The 19,105-nt window shown below is 35.1% G+C and overlaps 4 protein-coding genes across 4 annotated transcripts in view; 1 reads left to right on the top strand and 3 right to left on the bottom strand.

Annotated features, from left to right (window-relative positions):
- The window catches only part of LOC124221222 (uncharacterized), a 31,556-nt gene extending 30,672 nt beyond the window's left edge, over positions 1-884 (bottom strand). Inside the window, exon 1 of the mRNA XM_069137072.1 lies at positions 357-884. Within this exon, the coding sequence (XP_068993173.1) occupies positions 357-404 (48 nt within the window). The 5' untranslated portion in view covers positions 405-884. The remainder of the gene's footprint in view (positions 1-356) is intronic.
- A 656-nt stretch (positions 885-1,540) lies between these two features.
- crn (pre-mRNA splicing factor crn) lies at positions 1,541-5,159 on the top strand. Its single transcript, XM_046632154.2, has 13 exons — positions 1,541-1,767; positions 1,918-2,007; positions 2,086-2,246; positions 2,348-2,544; positions 2,660-2,961; positions 3,074-3,188; positions 3,305-3,480; positions 3,564-3,776; positions 3,859-4,005; positions 4,086-4,162; positions 4,290-4,407; positions 4,516-4,776; positions 4,899-5,159. Exons 1-13 carry the CDS (start codon positions 1,732-1,734, stop codon positions 5,067-5,069), a joined length of 2,064 nt encoding a protein of 687 aa, XP_046488110.1. The 5' UTR covers positions 1,541-1,731; the 3' UTR covers positions 5,070-5,159.
- Positions 5,160-5,412: 253 nt separating this feature from the next.
- On the bottom strand, positions 5,413-8,363 carry LOC124221823 (inositol-tetrakisphosphate 1-kinase). Its single transcript, XM_046632158.2, has 5 exons — positions 8,034-8,363; positions 7,803-7,901; positions 7,380-7,521; positions 7,076-7,212; positions 5,413-6,977 (listed from the first exon to the last, which is right to left on the bottom strand). Exons 1-5 carry the CDS (start codon positions 8,145-8,147, stop codon positions 6,360-6,362), a joined length of 1,110 nt encoding a protein of 369 aa, XP_046488114.1. The 5' UTR covers positions 8,148-8,363; the 3' UTR covers positions 5,413-6,359.
- LOC124221818 (extracellular matrix-binding protein ebh) overlaps positions 8,230-19,105 on the bottom strand; it is a 48,733-nt gene continuing 37,857 nt past the window's right edge. The window contains exons 4-14 of the mRNA XM_069137070.1: positions 18,777-18,942; positions 18,075-18,256; positions 13,581-17,948; positions 13,453-13,489; positions 11,500-13,276; positions 11,106-11,294; positions 9,719-10,979; positions 9,128-9,316; positions 8,512-8,934; positions 8,401-8,443; positions 8,230-8,242 (exon numbers count right to left, since the gene is read on the bottom strand). Coding sequence (XP_068993171.1) covers positions 9,178-9,316; positions 9,719-10,979; positions 11,106-11,294; positions 11,500-13,276; positions 13,453-13,489; positions 13,581-17,948; positions 18,075-18,256; positions 18,777-18,942 — 8,119 coding nt within the window. The 3' untranslated portion in view covers positions 8,230-8,242; positions 8,401-8,443; positions 8,512-8,934; positions 9,128-9,177. The remainder of the gene's footprint in view (positions 8,243-8,400; positions 8,444-8,511; positions 8,935-9,127; positions 9,317-9,718; positions 10,980-11,105; positions 11,295-11,499; positions 13,277-13,452; positions 13,490-13,580; positions 17,949-18,074; positions 18,257-18,776; positions 18,943-19,105) is intronic.

Below are 19,105 nucleotides of genomic sequence, written 5' to 3'. Positions count from 1 at the left end.
CTGTAGTGATAAAAATTGAGCAAATCACAATTACTGCAGCATTAACTTCTTATTAGCAAACTTTGTACACTTTGAATTGACGGTAAAATATTGTCAATATTATCATAATTTAAGGTCGTTTAAGTACGCAGCATTCTAGCCTGACTTCACGACAAAGATTGACTACAAGTTTTTTGTATCGTTTCATTGTGAGTTAATTTCGGTACTCGACGTTTTTACTTACAGTTTTTATATTTAAAATGTTTTTAGTCCGGATATGTATTTACCGGGATTTACTCTGATTAAACTAAGAAAATCCAAGTTCATCACGATTCCATACGCGCTATAGAATATTAAAATATCAGTTTTGTACTTACAATTAGGAGATGAGATCGGATTTTAGCAGGATCTGTGACCGGTGCCATCTCTGTATAAACAATCGACGATCGACAAACAATCCAGGTGACGCCACAAAAACTTCACGGTCGAATTTTCGCGTGCACTCGTACCGAAAGTATTCATAATTACCAGAGTGAAAGACGTATTGTGCAAAACGTTTGTCATTGTTTTACTTTTCTTAATTCCATACGCGTTATAGAATATTAAAGCATCAGTTTTGTACTCACAATTAGGAGATGCAATCAGATTCTAGCGGGATCTGTGACCGGTGGCATCTCTGGATAAACAATCGACGATCGACAAACAATTCAGGTGACGTCACAAAAACTTAACGGTCGAATTTTCGCGAACACTCCTATCGAAAGTATTCGTCGTTACCAGTGAAAAACGTATTGTGCAAAAAAATTGCCATTGTTTTACTTTGTATTTGTGACTCGTTACGTGGTGGGATTCCTACGGTGTATAATCGAGCAACTGACATCGCGAAGGCTCTGCAGCTATCGAAATCTTCCGTTTGGAGTTTGGCTCGTTGTGGCGTGAGCTCGGGTAAGATTCGAAATTACTTATTTTACTCATTCACCGATGTTTTTGTACCCAGTTTTTGCAGTCAAAATGTTCGACACGATCGAGCGCAGTGTTATTTCAAACTGAAATTTGACCGAATTTCGAATCTTTGTAAGAATTATTCTATCATCTAACAATAAGATTTGTTTCTGGACACGTTTCGTTACCCACGGTCTTTAGCGAGAGCGGTATAATCAATTGTCAGCCGTGTTCTGCAAAACTGTTACATGTGCCGTTTCATATATTTTTCAATCTGATTTTTATAAACGTATTACAATTTCACAATGGACGATATTGACAGAGCCATTTCGAAAAAATTGAACATACATGATGCAGCGTAATTATACACATATCTCTAGTCTTTACTCTTCAGGTGTTAATTAATTAATATTTCGGGGATTGATTTTTCATCGGGAAGCTTTATTTTTCCTGGGCTACAGAACATTAGTGATGCAATTACAATTTTGAAAATAAATCAGCACGAGCATTCAGTTCTCCTTGAGTGTGAATTAGGTACGTTAATGTGTTGACTCTTCTTGAAAAGTTATGTTTGAAATTTTTAAGCGATCAAGTGCGTGAATTTTACGCTTAGTGATCTGAGCAGAAACTGCGTACTTTCGATACGTTCTATGATGGACGCGCTCTCACATTTTTACATCGTTCGTGACCGTGTCAACGTTTGTCGGAGCAAGTGTGTGTACTCGAAAAGAATTTGCCAAACAATAATGAAATAATAACACGTTTATGCCATAACTATTGAATTGATATCGTGAAACTAATACGTTCATCATGGAAAAGCCACAGAAAATGCCAAAAGTGGCAAAGGTAAGTTTCCCTATTATTATTTTTCGTCTTTAGGTTAGGAAAGAGGTTAGTGTTTACTGCATCTAGAAAATTTTCTGATGCATTTTTCTATCACAAGCGTATAATTGTCAATATTAAACCGTGTATTTTGTACATCACCGATGCATCCAGGTAAAAAATAAAGCACCTGCAGAGATTCAAATCACCGCTGAACAGCTGCTCCGGGAGGCCAAGGAAAGAGACTTGGAAATATTACCACCGGTAAGTTGAGTTAAATTACCCTTGATTAAAAAAAGTTGATCAAATAAATTAATAATTTACTTTTTCATGTTCATAAAGCCACCAAAACAAAAAATCTCCGATCCACATGAGTTGGCCGATTACCAGCATCGCAAACGGAAAGCATTCGAGGACAATATACGAAAGAATCGTACGGTAATATCCAACTGGATAAAATACGCACAATGGGAAGAAAGTCAGAAGCAGATACAGAGAGCACGGTAAGCTATAACACATTAGTCGTTTAAAACATTCATGTGATATATGGTGAAATGCTAATGGTTACAAAAATTATTTTTAAACCTGAATGTTTACATTTCAGATCAATATACGAGCGTGCACTGGACGTAGATCATCGAAATATAACACTATGGTTAAAGTATACAGAAATGGAAATGCGGAATCGGCAGGTAAACCATGCCAGGAATTTATGGGACCGCGCTGTGACGATTCTGCCAAGAGCAAATCAATTCTGGTACAAATATACATACATGGAAGAAATGCTGGAAAATATTGCAGGTAATGTCTTGAAGCTTATAATCAGCATACGCAGAGAAATAACTAGATTAAATTTGATAAAGAAATGTATCACTGTGCATTTGGGTAACCAGATTGGATTTTATTTCATCCTTAGGAGCCCGCCAAGTGTTCGAACGTTGGATGGAATGGGAACCTGATGAACAGGCCTGGCAAACTTATATAAAATTTGAGTTACGATACAAAGAAATAGACCGAGCACGTTATATTTATGAACGTTTTGTTATGGTACATCCCGATGTAAAGCATTGGATAAAATATGCTAGGTTTGAAGAGACTCATGGCTTCTTAAACGGTGCTCGTAATGTATTCGAACGTGCAGTCACTTTCTATGGCGACGAAAGTTTAGATGAAAAACTGTTCGTTGCTTTTGCTAGGTTTGAGGAAGGTCAGAGAGAGGTAAGATTTGAGTTATCTGAATTTGACTTGGCGATATGTCAAGAGTGGTCTGTAGAAATAATCAGAAAAATTCACATCAAACGATGTAAATTCAAATTTTTGCAACTTTCAGCATGATCGTGCGCGAGTCATATATAAGTATGCTTTGGACCACATTCCAAAAGATCGAACTCAAGAAGTATACAAAGCTTACACGATACATGAAAAGAAATATGGTGATCGATCAGGTAATATTTTTTTTTTTTTTTATAATTTTCCATATGCTTTTAGAGAACTCAGTCAATTGAGGAATTTTACATGAAAAATAATTACGGTAGATTTTTAACTATTAATGAATGTACAGGTATTGAAGATGTCATTGTGAGTAAAAGAAAGCATCAGTATGAACAGGAGGTCAAAGAGAATCCATCTAATTATGACGCGTGGTTTGATTATTTACGATTAGTTGAGTCTGAAACTGATATAGACCTTGTCAGGGAAACTTATGAACGTGCAATAGCTAATGTACCACCCACAAAGGTGAATTCAACATTGAACATGAAACATTATTTTTAACACTCAAGTACTTGGTTTAGACTACAACTTTTTATTAATATGCACAGGAAAAACAATATTGGCGAAGATATATTTACTTGTGGATAAATTACGCATTGTTTGAAGAACTCGAAACTGAGGATATAGAAAGATGTCGTCAAGTATACAAAGCCTGTCTTGAATTAATCCCACACAAGCAGTTCACATTCTCAAAAATATGGCTGCTTTATGCCCACTTTGAAATCAGACAAAAAAATTTACAAGTAGCAAGAAAAATGCTAGTAAGTGAAAAATTTTATTACGAGTATTTTATTATGAATCTAATCGGAGTTTATTTTTCTTATAGTTATCTTTCTTCAACAGGGTATGGCTCTGGGTATGTCTCCAAGAGATAAACTATTTCGAGGCTACATAGATTTGGAAATTCAACTTCGAGAGTTCGATAGATGCAGAATATTATACCAGAAGTTTCTTGAATTTGGCCCAGAGAATTGCACTACTTGGATGAAGGTTTGTATTCCTATTTCTCCTTTAGCACGACGTTCAGCAAAACAAGTGCTTGATTAATTAATTTGAAGTATTTGTTTCAGTTTGCAGAACTTGAGACTCTTCTGGGTGATGTTGATCGAGCCCGGGCAATTTATGAATTAGCAGTCACTCAACCGAGGTATGTCATGTAATTACAGTATTGTCACATAGCAATCCACAATATATATCTGTTTATTTTTCATGCGATCACATAGTGTTTCATATTTTGACAAATGCTATAATCCGCTAATTGTTCTCCAAAATAGATTGGACATGCCAGAACTATTATGGAAATCATACATAGATTTCGAAATATCTCAAGAAGAAACAGAAAATGCAAGACAACTATTTGAGAGACTTTTGGAACGTACAATGCACGTTAAAGTAAGTTCTTATTTATATGAATGTATTTTATTAAACAATGATAAGCAGCAACGAGAATTTAAATTTCCTGGTACTTGGTTAAATGCTTGACAATCTTTGTTTTGACAGGTATGGATAGCGTATGCCAAGTTTGAATTGGGAAATTATGTGACAGACGATGGTCCGGATAACATAGCATTGGCACGACGTGTCTTTGAGCGAGGTAATGATGCACTGCGGACAAATGGAGATAAAGAAAGTCGTGCATTGCTTTTGGAAGCATGGCGAGACTTTGAAACTGAAAAAGGTGACGAAGATAGTCAGGCGAAAATTATGGATAAAATGCCACGGAGAATCAAAAGACGCAGACGAATCGTTGGAGATGATGGAGTAAGCGCGTTACTTATTTTTCGAGAAAGAATAATGGTTCTCATTAGATGCAAACAGTTGAATATAATCCTTATTTAGTAATAAGCTGAACTTTATACTACACAATAATTGTTTTTTTACAGGCAGAAGAAGGTTGGGAGGAGGTGTTTGATTTTGTTTTTCCAGAAGACGAGTCTCAGAGGCCTAATCTCAAACTATTGGCTTCTGCAAAAGCATGGAAAAAACAAAAAGAAGCTACCCAAGATACGGTTTCAAATGGTACCACAGTATTGTCAGAAACCACGCCGAGTTAACCCAATCAAATCGTTTACGATTTTTTATCTCATTGTAAATTTTTCAACTGATTGTGAATCTTGCAATAAAATGTATTTCGAAAGTAACAATTTTTGGTATGTTCAAGTGTGTAATTCACCATAGAAAATTCCCGTATCAAATTGTTTTTACGTTTCAGAAAACGTTACTGAAACCTCAAAATTTGCATTCAAATTTTCTATGCCCCTGTACGTTTCAATGTGATTTCCTGTCTGCCACCCGAATCTATACATAATATGAGCAAGGGATCGTATTTTTCGTGTACAGTTTTAGTGAAGAGAGTCATAGACAATATTCAAATCCATAAGTTTTCATTCTTAAAAATCATTTAAATTACATTTATTCGTACGTATTATCAAAATTTATCAGTACATGACGAAATACTATAATACAATAATAGTGTTCCCTACTTCTCGTATCTGAAACAGAGAAATGCTGAGCACGACTCAAAGATTCATGAATTTCATATACAACATACCAATATGGTATTTGACACATATAAAAAAACATTTGCACTCGTACCTTTCGCTTAATTTCCAACATAAATTAATTGGTTATTCGAACAATCAATGTATATAAATTGTTTGAGTTCATGTAAATAGTGGTTCAAACAAGTTTCAGATTATCCATTTATGGTTGGCCATATTTCTTACATCTTGTGATAATCCTATACTGCGCCGACATAATATGAAAGTCCCCTCTTTTTAACAAAGCGAAATAACTTTAAAATAGATTCAGTTTTGGCACCAGTTGAAAAAAATCTGTATTGTTGACTACAATAATATGTAGCTGATGCAAAAGCACCATTTTTGAGGAACTTCACGAGTTTATTAGTGCAAAATAAAATGCAACGTAAAAAAACTGTAGATGGTCAAGCTATGTTTGACCAAACTACATATCAGCAACGTATGTAAAACAAAGCTTACGATATTAATCTCATAAAAATTTTACAGTTTCACGAGTCATTGCCGCGAAATATTTCCTGAGAACTCTGTAATGTTAAGTGAACGGAACGTTATTTTATAAATCAGGCAACTTGTGCTAAGTTTAAAAACTTGTACAATTTTTACACGAGCACAATGTTTATATAAAACGTATTACTGATATTTATATATTATCTGTAATTTACGGATTATTGATGTATGTAAGTATAGATCATCGGAGTTTTCATTTTGTCTTAAAATTGTAGCGTGTCAAGTCCTTTTCCTGGTTCTGTACATGACATACAAATGTACATGGGCTATAAAAAAAAACTTCGTACAGCGAACGAACTACGGTATGGCCGAAGAATCATTCTTAGTATCATTAGAAAGTCGTAATTCCTTGAGACTCCGTTTTTTTTCATCGCTCTCAAAACCTGAGTCTAAGTCATCGCTGAGGCACTTGTTTGAGTTGGAGTTACTATTTAGTCTCGCTACCTTTTGATCAATTAGTTTCTTTATGCATTCGATGAGCTGCTCATAAAAATGTGGGTACCCATCATAGCTTGGGAAAATATTAACATCTATTATTGCATACTTTTTAGTATGGTTTTCGATAACCACATCAATTCCTATCAAAGTAAGACCAAAAGCCTTGTTAATAGTTCTGACAATCCATTGAAAGGTTTCAAAATTTGGTTTGACTGTAAGATTTTTGTCTTCATCCGATATAATTGACAATTTAGAATTTGAATCACATTTAGAAATGTCAGAAGAGTTAAAGAAAATTGTATTCGATGTCAAACAGTCTTTTGTATAAAAGTTTTTCAGACTAGGACGTTCAACTACGTGAAATTTATCTCCGACTACATATAGTTTGTACAAAATGGCATTATGGTTAATGAAATCTTGCGCGACGCAAGGAACCTGGCAATCTTCCAGGCCATCTTTGTTGAATATCACCATCATCTAAAAAAGTATGAAATACACATATCGTCTTAATGCTGACTCAAAACACGATTACTTGTGCCTGATAAGAACGCAGGGTAAATAGTATTTTTACAGACTTTATGTGCATCCGTTGAACCTTGTGCAAGTAAAGGTTTGCACAAGAATGGAAATTTGACGTTTTTCCTTTTCAAAAGGCTCAGGTTTTCTTCAATATTTGTGGATTTGAACTCAACGAAATTTGGTGCAAATACATCTGAAAAAAGATGAGCAGGTTAAAAAAGAATTAATCGCCTGAGATATAAGTTACATAGTACATGAACGGTAGTGTAAATTTACAGAGTAATGAACTTCTATAAAAACAGAAAAGAGCTATGCTTAACAATGATAAGTTAACGGTAATAAAATTTCTATATGTGTTACCATCGTGTTGTAGAGCGTTTCTCATTATTTTATAGCACTTATGCCTGTTCTGTAAATTGTTCACATTTTCCAGAGGATCTATTACGATCATTTCTGAACGTTTCTTAATGAATTCTTGTATCCTTGAGATGATCGTCTTTGCCTTTTATGAAAAATTCGTTAATTAAGAATTTAGTCATCGATTCTTTCCGTGGAATTTGAAAATGAAAAATAATGCGCAAATTTCTTAACAAGAAAAAGCTACAAAGTGGAACTCTGATTTTGAATAAATTTTTGTTATTTAATACTGTGCGTTCAACGTTCCGATGAGGATATAGAAATTCTGCACCACTATACTTTGTATGCAGTAAAATATTTTTCATTTCTGGGCAACGACAAAATTCTTCTACGATATGATACGTCGCAGGATTATGAGTGACTCACATTTTGGTCGCCATGTTCAGCTATTGCAAGAGTGTTTGTTAATTTATGCACGAAAACATCCACGCGTCCCTGATTCTTGATATTTGGGTTAAGATCAACCTAGAAATTAATCATAGGGGACTTGTTATCATTTCGGATTGTCAAAAATTGTAAACAGGATTCTAACCTGCAAATTTGGAGACTTTTAACTTTAATTTATAATTTACCGACGAAAATGTGTCGACTGCTTACCATTCTCAATGTGAATCCATTTTTGGCACATACTCTCTCAAACTCAGACCAGTTTAATTTCTGACGTTTCTTTTCGGATATCCAAAAACCAATGACTTTACGGTCGTCGCACATTTTCAATAACGCCGTATGTATACCTGAATTATACTTCCAATCTGGCTACAGGCTTTGTAAGTTTACCTCATTTTATTGTACGCCTACCGGGTCGTCTGAAACATTTATCTCATTTATTGTACGATACTGGATATCCTTAGATAGCACAAATCACAACACATGGAATGTTTAACAAGTGGTGCCATGCCTTTGTAACTAACAGGTTAGGTTAGGTGATGTCAAATGTCCATAATTAGAACTTCCATTTACTCACGCTTGTTTATCGGACATTCCAACGCGATCGGAGACACTGATAACTTTGAAAAATAGGTACAATATTTTGAGTTCTCGGAACAATTTATAATTTCATAAACAGAACTCTTACCTGAATATAAATAAATATATCGAAAAGAATAATTTCAGAAGTTAAATAATTTTATTATACTGTTTCCTACAATCGGTGGTATGAACATTTTACAGAGAACTACATCGTTGACGAAAGAATTTAATCTTTAGCCAATGACTACGTTTAGACAAAGAATAAGAGGTATATAATACAGTGTTGATAATTTATATCTAGCTCAAATTTTGCACACTTAACTTACACAATCTATCGACGGTTTACTATTGAGGTATTACATTTTCATAATATGATGAATACAAGGTTCATTTTTACTACGTGCAGTCTCAGAAAGTACCATTACAATCTATTCTAATAGCTCATCTAGCCATGCATTGTGATCTATGATATACTGGAGGAAACATCCGTTTCCATGTCTTTAATCTCCGTCACAATTTCTCCTGGTGACTGAAACAAACAAATATATGGTTACCGCTATACCAAATTATAATATTTACACACTTATAGTTGTAAATGAACCCTTACAACATTTTAAAGGACATTATGGGAGAGATGCAAAGAAATTAACCATATCAGAATACTAGCAAGATAAACGGTTTGAAAAAATGTAGAACATATAGATTATATTTTATAATATTACCTTGCATGTAGCGTATGTTGAGTCGAGAATGCTCTTGGTCACAAGTATCGTCAAACCTTCTGGATCTTTGAAAGTTCTGCCTTTGGTTGTACAACTCGGTGTAGAGATTCTGACTTCACCCATAGAATACGAGCACGAGCTCGGCCAATTGATTTCACCTTCGGAATATGTGTCAAATGAATCTTGATTCTGTAATTGTGAATAAGATTCTATTAACTTTACTTCAAAATGATATTGAGGACTTTTAACAGTGATCCTTTTCAAGGGTAAATGTTTTTATAATTATACAATGACAGTATTAGGCATGGACTGAATACAATATTAATTGCTATACTATTAAAATCCAACAGAATATATTTTTGAATAGATTGTCAAAGTACCCATTGTTTACTGGCGGTTTTATCATAAATGACCAAATTTTTTTTCTCATGTGCATTTTTCCTTAAAATCCGCCGATTCTTTATAATGTCACTGCTCTCCAATTCTAGGGTAATTTGTGATGTGAGATTGGACTTTGAGTACAGCTGTTCAGAATGGTCTCTAAATTGTTGACATTCTTTAGATACTACGTCATATTCATCATTGATATACCTTATCTTCATGTCTTCAAGCTTAGTTTTGCCTAGAAAATGGTCAATGATCTCTGGTCTATTGCTGCATTCAGCACCATCAGAATGTTGAAAGTCAGAACATTTCCCTGCATGTCCGTTTTTTTTATTCCTACTAATAATTGCACAGCTATTTTTTTCATTCATCAAATTAACGCATCTATTTGTCACCAAAGACTCGCAATTTTCAGTAGCTGAATATAAATTGCATGTCTTAACTGTATCGCTTTCCTTGTCTGGGAAATTTGGTAGATTTTTATCCGTGAACCCGTCATCAGTACTCATACTTATTGAGCTCTCAGGATTCGACTTATTTTGCATCATTACATTTTCATCTTTATCAATAATTTTTTCTACAATTCCGTTGGCCACATATTTGAAGGGCTTCGATCTAACAGCATAGACGCTATCAGACTTACCGATAGATTGATTTTCATCATCTTTATCTTGCATTACTGCATAAAGCATTTTTGCAGAATTAAAACCAGATTCGGACTCATTTTCAAGAGATTTAGGTTGTGGCTGTGTTGTTGGTGTAATTGTATTATGTGCGTTTGTAGCTAAACCACTTTTATCATCACGGTTGCTGAACTTTGTTAGGTTGCGCAACAATTTTGGATTTTCCGTGTCAACTACTCTATAATCCAAACAAAAAAGCATAGGTTCGTCTAATGGTGATCGCACATGTAAAAATTCACCAGGCTCTAAATCGCAACTTTCAAATGATTTGGTTAAATTGTCATCATGCTCGCCTGGCCTTTCATTCAATATTTTTGAACAAACAGCATCGGCATCCATACCTCGTCTACTGTTATGCAACTTGGATACATGCTTATCATTGGATCTCCCTGGTGTTGGCGTTTTTTGAGCAGTGTTCATTACTGTTGATTGCAATGTGTCCATTGAATGATCTGATGATGATTCTTCTCTTCCGCGGCTATGTTTCAGAGATGCTAAATATTCTCTCGTTTTTGGATCATTCAAATCAATTGATGACGCAGTATTTTGTTTATTGAAAACTGAATATCTTCTGTCTGATTCTGATTTACTGAAATTTCCAGAGACAAGGGGATCTGCAGGTCTTATTTTCAAGCGCTCTAATTTTGTAGATGGATGCATGTCAGCAACATCTCGTACAACATTTGGAACACTAAGGCTCTTTCTATTCTTAATTATGCATTGTAACTTTTCATCCGGTTCTTCGTATTGTACACTATCTTGATGAGGGTCATTTGTACTATATCCTAGAAAATATTTAGAAACTTGAGTTAGAAATACTCTCTCTTAGTTTTTCACACAACCATAATCGATCAATCGTATAGTTATATAACTTCCAGAAAATCCTTCCAGAAAAAAAATATAATTCGTACTCGGCCTAGCTCCTTCGACCAGTTTGCCTCCATTTTCTTTTTTAGCCTGGCCGAAATCAGTATGCGACTCTGAATCTTCATATATTATTTCTAGTTTTTCTATTTCCACTCTTAAGCAATCCTTGACTTTCTTCAATTCTTGAAGAAGTGGTTTAACAATTGGCAGTCTCACATTTGGCATGTTATTTTCTAATCATGTGGGAACAAAGAATATAATTATAAACACTTGACGCACAAATAGCAAGTTATTGAAGTAGGCGCGATACAATAGTGAAATAATTATACAAAATCGTATATTAGCATTGTGGTATTCATTTTTTCAAAACCGACTTATTTAATAATCGAAATGAAGCAAATAAACTTATAATATATTTATAATTGCAAAACGTCTAACCTGTTATAAATTTTTCCAATATGGCATTAATGTTAACTGAATTGGTTTGCAACGATTGTTCACAATGAGGGTCCTGCGAACAAATTTTATGACAGATTTCCTCATTTGGACAATCCTGTTGACAATGAAACCTTGAATCGTATGATTTTGGTGATGACTGAGGACATATTTCAAGACAATCGCTATCATTTGTGCACAAATCTTCGCATTCGTGCAATTTCTCACAGAAGCGAGTCATGGAACTTCTTTCGTATGTTGGAGCAAATGCCACACTTGATTGTCTATTACTAGTTGAATTCTGCACCCTATCACCTGGGTAATTAATTTGACGATCTTGATGTTTAACACGATTCGAACCACTTCTGGCATTAGTAAGTTCAATATCTTTGCCAATACTTTTGTCAACACAATTGACATGTTGAGCAATATTGTAGTTTGATTGGATTAAATCTTCTTGAGACTGCTTTTCTTGCCGACTGAGATTGCAAACTGAAAGATGGTTTCGATCGGTTATGCCGGTGTTTTTAGTGTTAAAATTCTTATTTAATTTTTCTTTAATTATATTCTGCTCTAAACAATTTGGTTTTGCAATAAAAAATGTATGGTCCAATTCATTTAATGGTTGAAGCACTATAATGGTGGCATCGTCGAACAGTTTTTCACATGCTTTTGGTACTGAAACTACTCCTACTTCTGGATCAGTCCTCAAGTGAATAGCTTCATGTTTGTGAGAATCATTATGTGTCGTTAACGTTTGCAATTCCTTTGTCGAAAAATCTTTTATTTCTGTGGATGTCATAACTGTACAGTTTATATTACCCGTTCTCTCACAGTTGGTAATTCTATAGTTTTCTGTTGAATTCCGTGTCGCCAAATCATGCTTACTGGATTCTATTGTGCTTGTTGTTTTATCTATTGGTCCATTGACTCTATCAATTTCTGTATGCTTATCTAACTTTCTTGGTAAAAGCCCTCTCGGTTCTTGAGCAATTGTTTCTCCTGTACACAAAGATTCTGTAGCTTTACATGGAATGAGGCTTCTATATTTTCCCATGTCGTACATTTCTGTACTCTTGCATATGGTGACGTGTGGTATGATGTTTTCTGTATTCTGCACTTTATCTTCCACTTTTGAATTACCTGCAGTGGAAGCAGCATCTTGTAAAATTTTTTTAATTGCTGTTGTTTTGCAATTAATTGACCCATTGTTGTTATTGAAACAACTCAACATGCTAGAGTGTGGCTTTAATTTTGATTGCCGCATCTTCGGAACTGCATCTTTTTGGTCAGTCAGGTTTTCGTTCATTTTTCGTATTCCTTGACAATAATCTCTATTTTTAACATTAGCTTTCTTGCTTGATTCTAATGGCATAGGAGATAATTCTTTTAGGGCAGAATTCGGTATCGTTGAGAACGTAAGTTTATCAGCGTTTTGTTCCAGGAATTTAAAACAATTCTCATGACGCGGGGACAATGCACTTTTGGATAGCTTTTCTTTCTCGATATTCCTTTTCATCATTATTTCCTTACATCTTGTGCAATTTATCACGCAATTCGTACAATCAAGGCAATTGCACGTTCCAACAAGTTGTATACACAAGGCACAATCATTTTTCGAATTAGATTTCTCTGAATCGCTACTTTGTTTCTTTTCAACGCACTTTCTTGAACCTTTTTTAATATCACGAGATACTTTTTTATCCCCTTTAACTTTCTTTTTGAACGAATTCGATTTCTTACTGTTCGTTCTACTTGAATCTACCGCTTTTCTCATATGCTGTGAATAAATATCAATAAATTTATAAGTAATGTTTAATTTCATCTTAACTAAAAAAATTCGAGATTTATTGTACATGACAGACTATCAATCAAAATGTTTGCCACACCGATCATTGAATATAATTCGCTTACATCTAATCATATAAGAGATGAATCGAAACCATGTCTACTTACACTTTTTGAGGTGACAGCTAATTTTGATGGTTTGGACCTGCAACAGATAAAGTCAGTAATTTGTCGGAACAACACGAGGCGTTTGCTTACATATAGTATTCATTCAACAAAGCATGTAATACCCTTACCTTTTATTGCTTGTTCCTGCATTTGTTACAGTCATCAAGTTTGGATTATTGCGAGCAGTCTTTGGTTGTAAATCCATTATTTGATCGTGATTGTAATTGGCTTGAATTTGCGAAACAGCTAGTTTATTAACTGGGTTTACCAATGATTGACTGACGTCATGACGTGTCTCTGTTTTTGAAACTTCATCGCTGTCGCATGTTTTACATTTACACATGATATTTCTATCATTCATTTGACGATTTCCACTTGAATTTGTACTAGCCGTTATTAGATCATCAGACCTTTTCAACGTTGTTTTAGTCTTATTAGTCACTGTTGACGACTGCGTAGCACCTGCATTCGAATTCATTTTTGTCCGCATCCCTTGGGACGGAGAATTGGTGCATAAACCATTTTGGCAGTTTCTTTTTATTTGCATTCCCATAGTTTTACCTGTTGATTCATTGTTCAAAGTAATGCTAGTAAAATCTCCCACATCGGATAGATTGCTATTCGATTCATTATCGTACGGGATTAAGAAGCTAATATCCTTGTCGGTGCAGTTATCGCTGTCGTGTTTTTTTGAAACTGTATTAACAGAAGTTGAGTTTTCCATAATATCATGCGGATCACTTTTATTCTTTGGTGTGATTTCATTAGTACAGCAAGTCTCTTTGCCCAAAGATTTTACTTCTACTCTTTGGTAATCGTCCTGAAACTCTGCTCCAATTTCAGAAAATCTTTTCTGACTTGAACTATTGCAAGTTATGCCTAATGATGGTTCAGATACACAAGATTTATTTTCCAGAATTGAGCCAGGTATTTTCACCCGATCGTTCTTAGTATTTTCGTTGCTCACTGGTTGGTTTTGTAATTCAACTTCAAGAGCTTTATCAACGTGGCTATTGGCACTATCATGTGAATACGCATAATATTCATTAACGTTTAACTTCAAATTTGTCTCTCGCTCTGCTGGATCCCAGCTCTTATTTACCTGATTAGGACTATGATGCAGAGCAGCTGGGTCATCATTTCTACTATCGGTATCTATATTTGATGCTGCCATAGCACCTTTGCAGCCAATAGAATTTTTTAAATCATTGATTGTATCATGGGTCTGTACAAAGTCTGGTATATCCCCAGTCGAAGAATTATCTCTGCTTCGTTCTCTCAGTATTATCAAAAGCTGCTCAATGATATTAGGATGCACTGCCGCATCTTCCAAGTTTCTCACTATGTCGTTAATAGAGTGAATTTCCATTCCATTCAAAATAGAAATGACAAACCGATTCATAAAATGCGAAGAATTTTTCATAGCATCAAGAATTTTGTTGAATACTTGCAGCTCTACTTGTTTGGTGTGTGCAACACCTCCTTCCACCATCAACTTGTCATCTGGATGATTATCCGATACCTTGAAGTTATCACTATATCCAGATATTAATACTGGACACTTATACAAATTAATGTCTGAAGTCCGATCGCTATGAATATCATAATTAGAGTGGCGATGTAGCTTCGCATCTTTATCGCAAGCACTTTCTAAATTTAAATATGCAGAAAATGGGCTTCTTAAGGCAGACTGCGATAGCGAGCTCTTCTTATGTAATGTCGTTCCAATCGACATTGGTGCTTCAAGTGGTTCAGTTATACAATATTGAACATCCATAAATTGGGTCGCACCTGGTTTTCGTTTATTTTTTGCAACTCTGTGCTGTGCTGGTGCAAATTGTGGACTGTTATTCATTGAAATTTCAGGTTGGGCAGTTGTTATTATTTGAGAATTACTTGCATCGTCTACAACATCAAAATGTTCAGAACTACTTTCTTCAATGACGTCCGATAGATTTCGCTGTTTTATAAGATTTCTATTACATGCCGTTTCACGTTCATTTCTTGCTGACTTCTGGTCGGTACAAACTGAATTATTTTCACTGCTACTTTCTGTATCATCCCGTAATGAAAGATTGGGCGAATCTTCGTGTTCTGGAATATTATCCTTTCCCTTTATTTGTTGGTGTATTTTCGTAGTTCGTATTTTATTAGAGCACGGCATAATTCGGATGGGGAATTGGTCTGTAGAAAATGTTTCTTGAGCAGAATGAAACGGTGGTGACGTTTTCTTCGAGCTAGAAGATACCAAATTGGATGTAGATTTGATAGAACTCTCTTCATATATCTCACCGACAACAGGTGGAGATGAAATCTGATCGGAAGAAGATCGGGCATTTTTCATTATATGTTGTGATATTAGTTGCGACAATTTTTCGGTACCTTGGCAAATGGCTGCCATGGATTCTCGGTACATATTCAAAATCGCATCAACATCTGACACACAAGGTTCTGGTAAATTCAAATTTTCCAGACTAACTTGCTGTTGTTTAGAAGTCAAGTTCAATGGTTTTTTTTCATGTTCAGAAGTATTGTCTTTTGGGAATTGACTGTGGGGTGCCGGAGACTTGGCATCTTTAGTGAATGTTTTTGGTCGACTGGTTTTGATGTTCAATGTTGGTGGATCTCCATTTGTTGTTGTAGTTTTGGGTTTGTTATTTTTATTTGTTACTTGACGATTCTTTATCTGTTTTTGCTCAGGAATTAATTTCATCTGTTTTGGAGCTGTCACAGTCTCTTCGTTGTTTGCTTCAGTTCTAATATTCTTAGTTATCTTATTATTAGTATTACGTTCATTTTGTTTTGAAGGTCCATGCTTATTTTGTGAACTTGAACCCAAAGGTTTATGATTATCCTGTGCAAACTTGGACTGACCATCTGAACCATAAAACATTTTAACAAAATCATCAATCGCCTCTTGACAAATCTTAGAGTCAGTAGATATTTTAGAACTAGCATTCTGATTAAAGGTGCAAAGCTTCTCCAATGCTACTTTGAATTTTTCAGGCTCCATTATTGATTTTGGTTCAAGAACACCTTCATCTGCGATACAACGGTTTTTATCCTTGCATATCTGTGTGCACTCTGATGGAACAATACCGGTATCTTTTACATCAAACCTGATCTTCTGTATATTGGCTATTGTTTCTAACGCCTCTTTCAACCTTTGTTTTTCCCTATGTACAACATCGCTCTCGCATTTCTTTGAACATGAACCAGTCTGACATTCGTCAGTACAGATTTGCGTACGTTGTGTATAATTTTTATCCGAACGTATGTGAGTGAGTTCCAAATTTGACAATATCTCGACGTGATCCTGGGAAACATACGGCGGTTCTGTCTCTTTTTGCTCATTATCCGTTTTAAACTCTGAGTCTGTTATGGGAACTTCCTGATAGAAAGGAGTTGTAACTGGAGTTAAATTTATACTGACGGACTTTTTTAAATTTCCGTTTTCTTTCAAACCATATACCAGCTCATTTGTTGTTTTCGGTGCAGTTACTTTTTCATTATTGGTTGGTGAGATTTTCAGCTTAACATTTTCAACAAGTGCGCTGTCAATGGATACTCTGTTTTTGGTACTGCTCAAGTCCAATTGGCTGCGATTTTCATTCTCATTATTATCATTATTATTAACATTAGTAGTATTAGTAATGAAAGTTTTCCACGTATCGGTCGTATCTTTGTTTGCGTGACTAGATTTAGTTTGATCCTGTGGAACATTACTGCCAACATTGTCATCATTGTCTGGATTTACTGATTTTTGGACATAGTTGTAATTTGTCGATCGGATATGCTCATCTTTCCCAGTATCGTACGTAGTCCTTGCATTTGAGTTAGTTGTACTATGACCATCTACACGAGTTCTGTTTGAATCGACGAAACTTGACTTTGATGATGCCTCATACTGATAGCAGTACGAAGCTGTGTTATTATAAATTGGTACCGACGAGGACTTTGGTGATATATGAATGTTTTCAATGGCTTGAATTGTCAATCCACCGCGAATATCCACTCTGGGTCCTTCTTGGACTTGCATATTGCTGGTTTGATGATCTCTATTATTAATTTCGACCACTCCAGTATTAGTTGTTTCACAGTGTTGTTGAATCACGCACGAACTTTTGCTTTTGGATTTTAGACTGCATGTTGTAGATACTGGAAAAACAGTAACTTGTTTGGGTGGCTCGATCTTGAACCAATTAGGTGCCTTTTGAAAAAACGGCTTCTTGTTGTGCAAAAATACCCCATTTGCTAACTGGTTTGCATAAAATTCGTAATTCTGTTCTGATATTTCCAATGGCTTATTAACTGTGCCATCAGTTTCTTTTACAGGAAGTTTATCATATTTCAATTCTCTGCTAGAAGTAGGTACGTTTGTCACCAAGTCTTTCTCACCGCAGATTCTACTTGGGTTATTACATTCTTGGAACTTGGATTCAACGATCTCACAAATGTGCAGTAAACTCTCATCCAAGCACTCGTGTCCTATGTAACTGAAAAGGATTGCCTGATTACTCTTGTCCCATTTTGCATAGAATGAAAAATTCTTGAAATTACATAGTTTCAAGTTAAACTTTACTGTCAGTAATATTATTTTGCTAATTCTGCGGAAAGCTCACCTTGTCGGATTCTCATCAAGGGTATGTAGTGCTGAATCAAAACTAACTTCCATAATTTGTTGCTGTGCATTTTTTACAAGCCTCTCCGCATTCTGCAATACATCTGCCGTTTCCGGGCTAGCTACAGGACTAATTGGTGATAGCAGAGATGCCTGTGTGCAAGACTGCAGATTGCCATTGATCTGTAAAAGAAATTAAACGAATTGCATATCCTTCTGTATAAAATGACGATTGTGTGTAGAAAGAGATATTCATCTGACAGCACTTGAATGTGCTCAAAAGCAAAAATAAAGCTGTAATAAAAAGATGTTCGTCAAACTACTTATAAAATGAAAGTAAAACCCAGTGTAATTATTAACACAGACGACCCAACGATATGCAACAAATGTATTTAAAGAAAAATTTTATCAGCATAGACTTTTAAATCTTAATCGAATCTTGCCACCAGTAATTATAGCATTGAGAATGGGATCTTATTACCAGCGAACTAGCGACAACTGTGTAACGTTGACCAACAACTGCAGTGTCATCATATCAGCTACATCCTTTAAGCTACACCGTAACAGCGATGATGCAATTAACTGTAAATTAATACACTATATGTCTATGGCCAATATTACATGAGAGAAAACGAATAATAGTCTATGGGGATCGGACCTGAGACCATGTGTAATTTTAGTCGCAAATAACGGTTATCATTACCAAGTAGTCATCTAATGGGTACTTCTGCTTTTGAATGCCTCTTCTACCCTCTTCATCTGTGTGAAAATTATGTAATTTGGACATTGTTACTGTATGATTAGATGTTCGGCAGGGATTTGTTGTTGCCACAGGATTTTTAGATGCCCTTGTGTCACTGAAGTCATTTCTGTAACATGAAAACATGAAACTTTACTTTACAAAACGAATTTGACCATTTAAAATAAGATATTGGTAATCATATATAATAAGTAATTCGAGTTCTTTGCAGCGTATCGTTTGAATTTCAAATTAAAAATGATTTCCACTTGTTTCTTCCATTCTTTTGTTAG

Source organism: Neodiprion pinetum, chromosome 6, assembly GCF_021155775.2.
Source record: "Neodiprion pinetum isolate iyNeoPine1 chromosome 6, iyNeoPine1.2, whole genome shotgun sequence".
Taxonomy (NCBI): Eukaryota; Metazoa; Arthropoda; class Insecta; order Hymenoptera; family Diprionidae; genus Neodiprion; species Neodiprion pinetum.
The sequence above is the reverse complement of the archived record's forward strand: the minus strand, read 5'-3'. Positions and strand labels throughout refer to the sequence as shown.

Bases quoted from the DNA above. Each gene is read 5' to 3' on its own strand.
- crn (XM_046632154.2), top strand. From the start codon at position 1,732: ATGGAAAAGCCACAGAAAATGCCAAAAGTGGCAAAG. The intron at 2,545-2,659 runs GTAATGTCTTGA...TTTCATCCTTAG, and splicing joins AATGCTGGAAAATATTGCAG to GAGCCCGCCAAGTGTTCGAA. The intron at 4,408-4,515 runs GTAAGTTCTTAT...TTGTTTTGACAG, and splicing joins AACGTACAATGCACGTTAAA to GTATGGATAGCGTATGCCAA.
- LOC124221823 (XM_046632158.2), bottom strand. From the start codon at position 8,147: ATGTGCGACGACCGTAAAGTCATTGGTTTTTGGATATCCGAAAAGAAA. The intron at 7,522-7,802 runs GTGAGTCACTCA...TTTTCATAAAAG, and splicing joins CTGAACATGGCGACCAAAAT to GCAAAGACGATCATCTCAAG. The intron at 6,978-7,075 runs GTCTGTAAAAAT...ATACTTTTTTAG, and splicing joins GTTCAACGGATGCACATAAA to ATGATGGTGATATTCAACAA.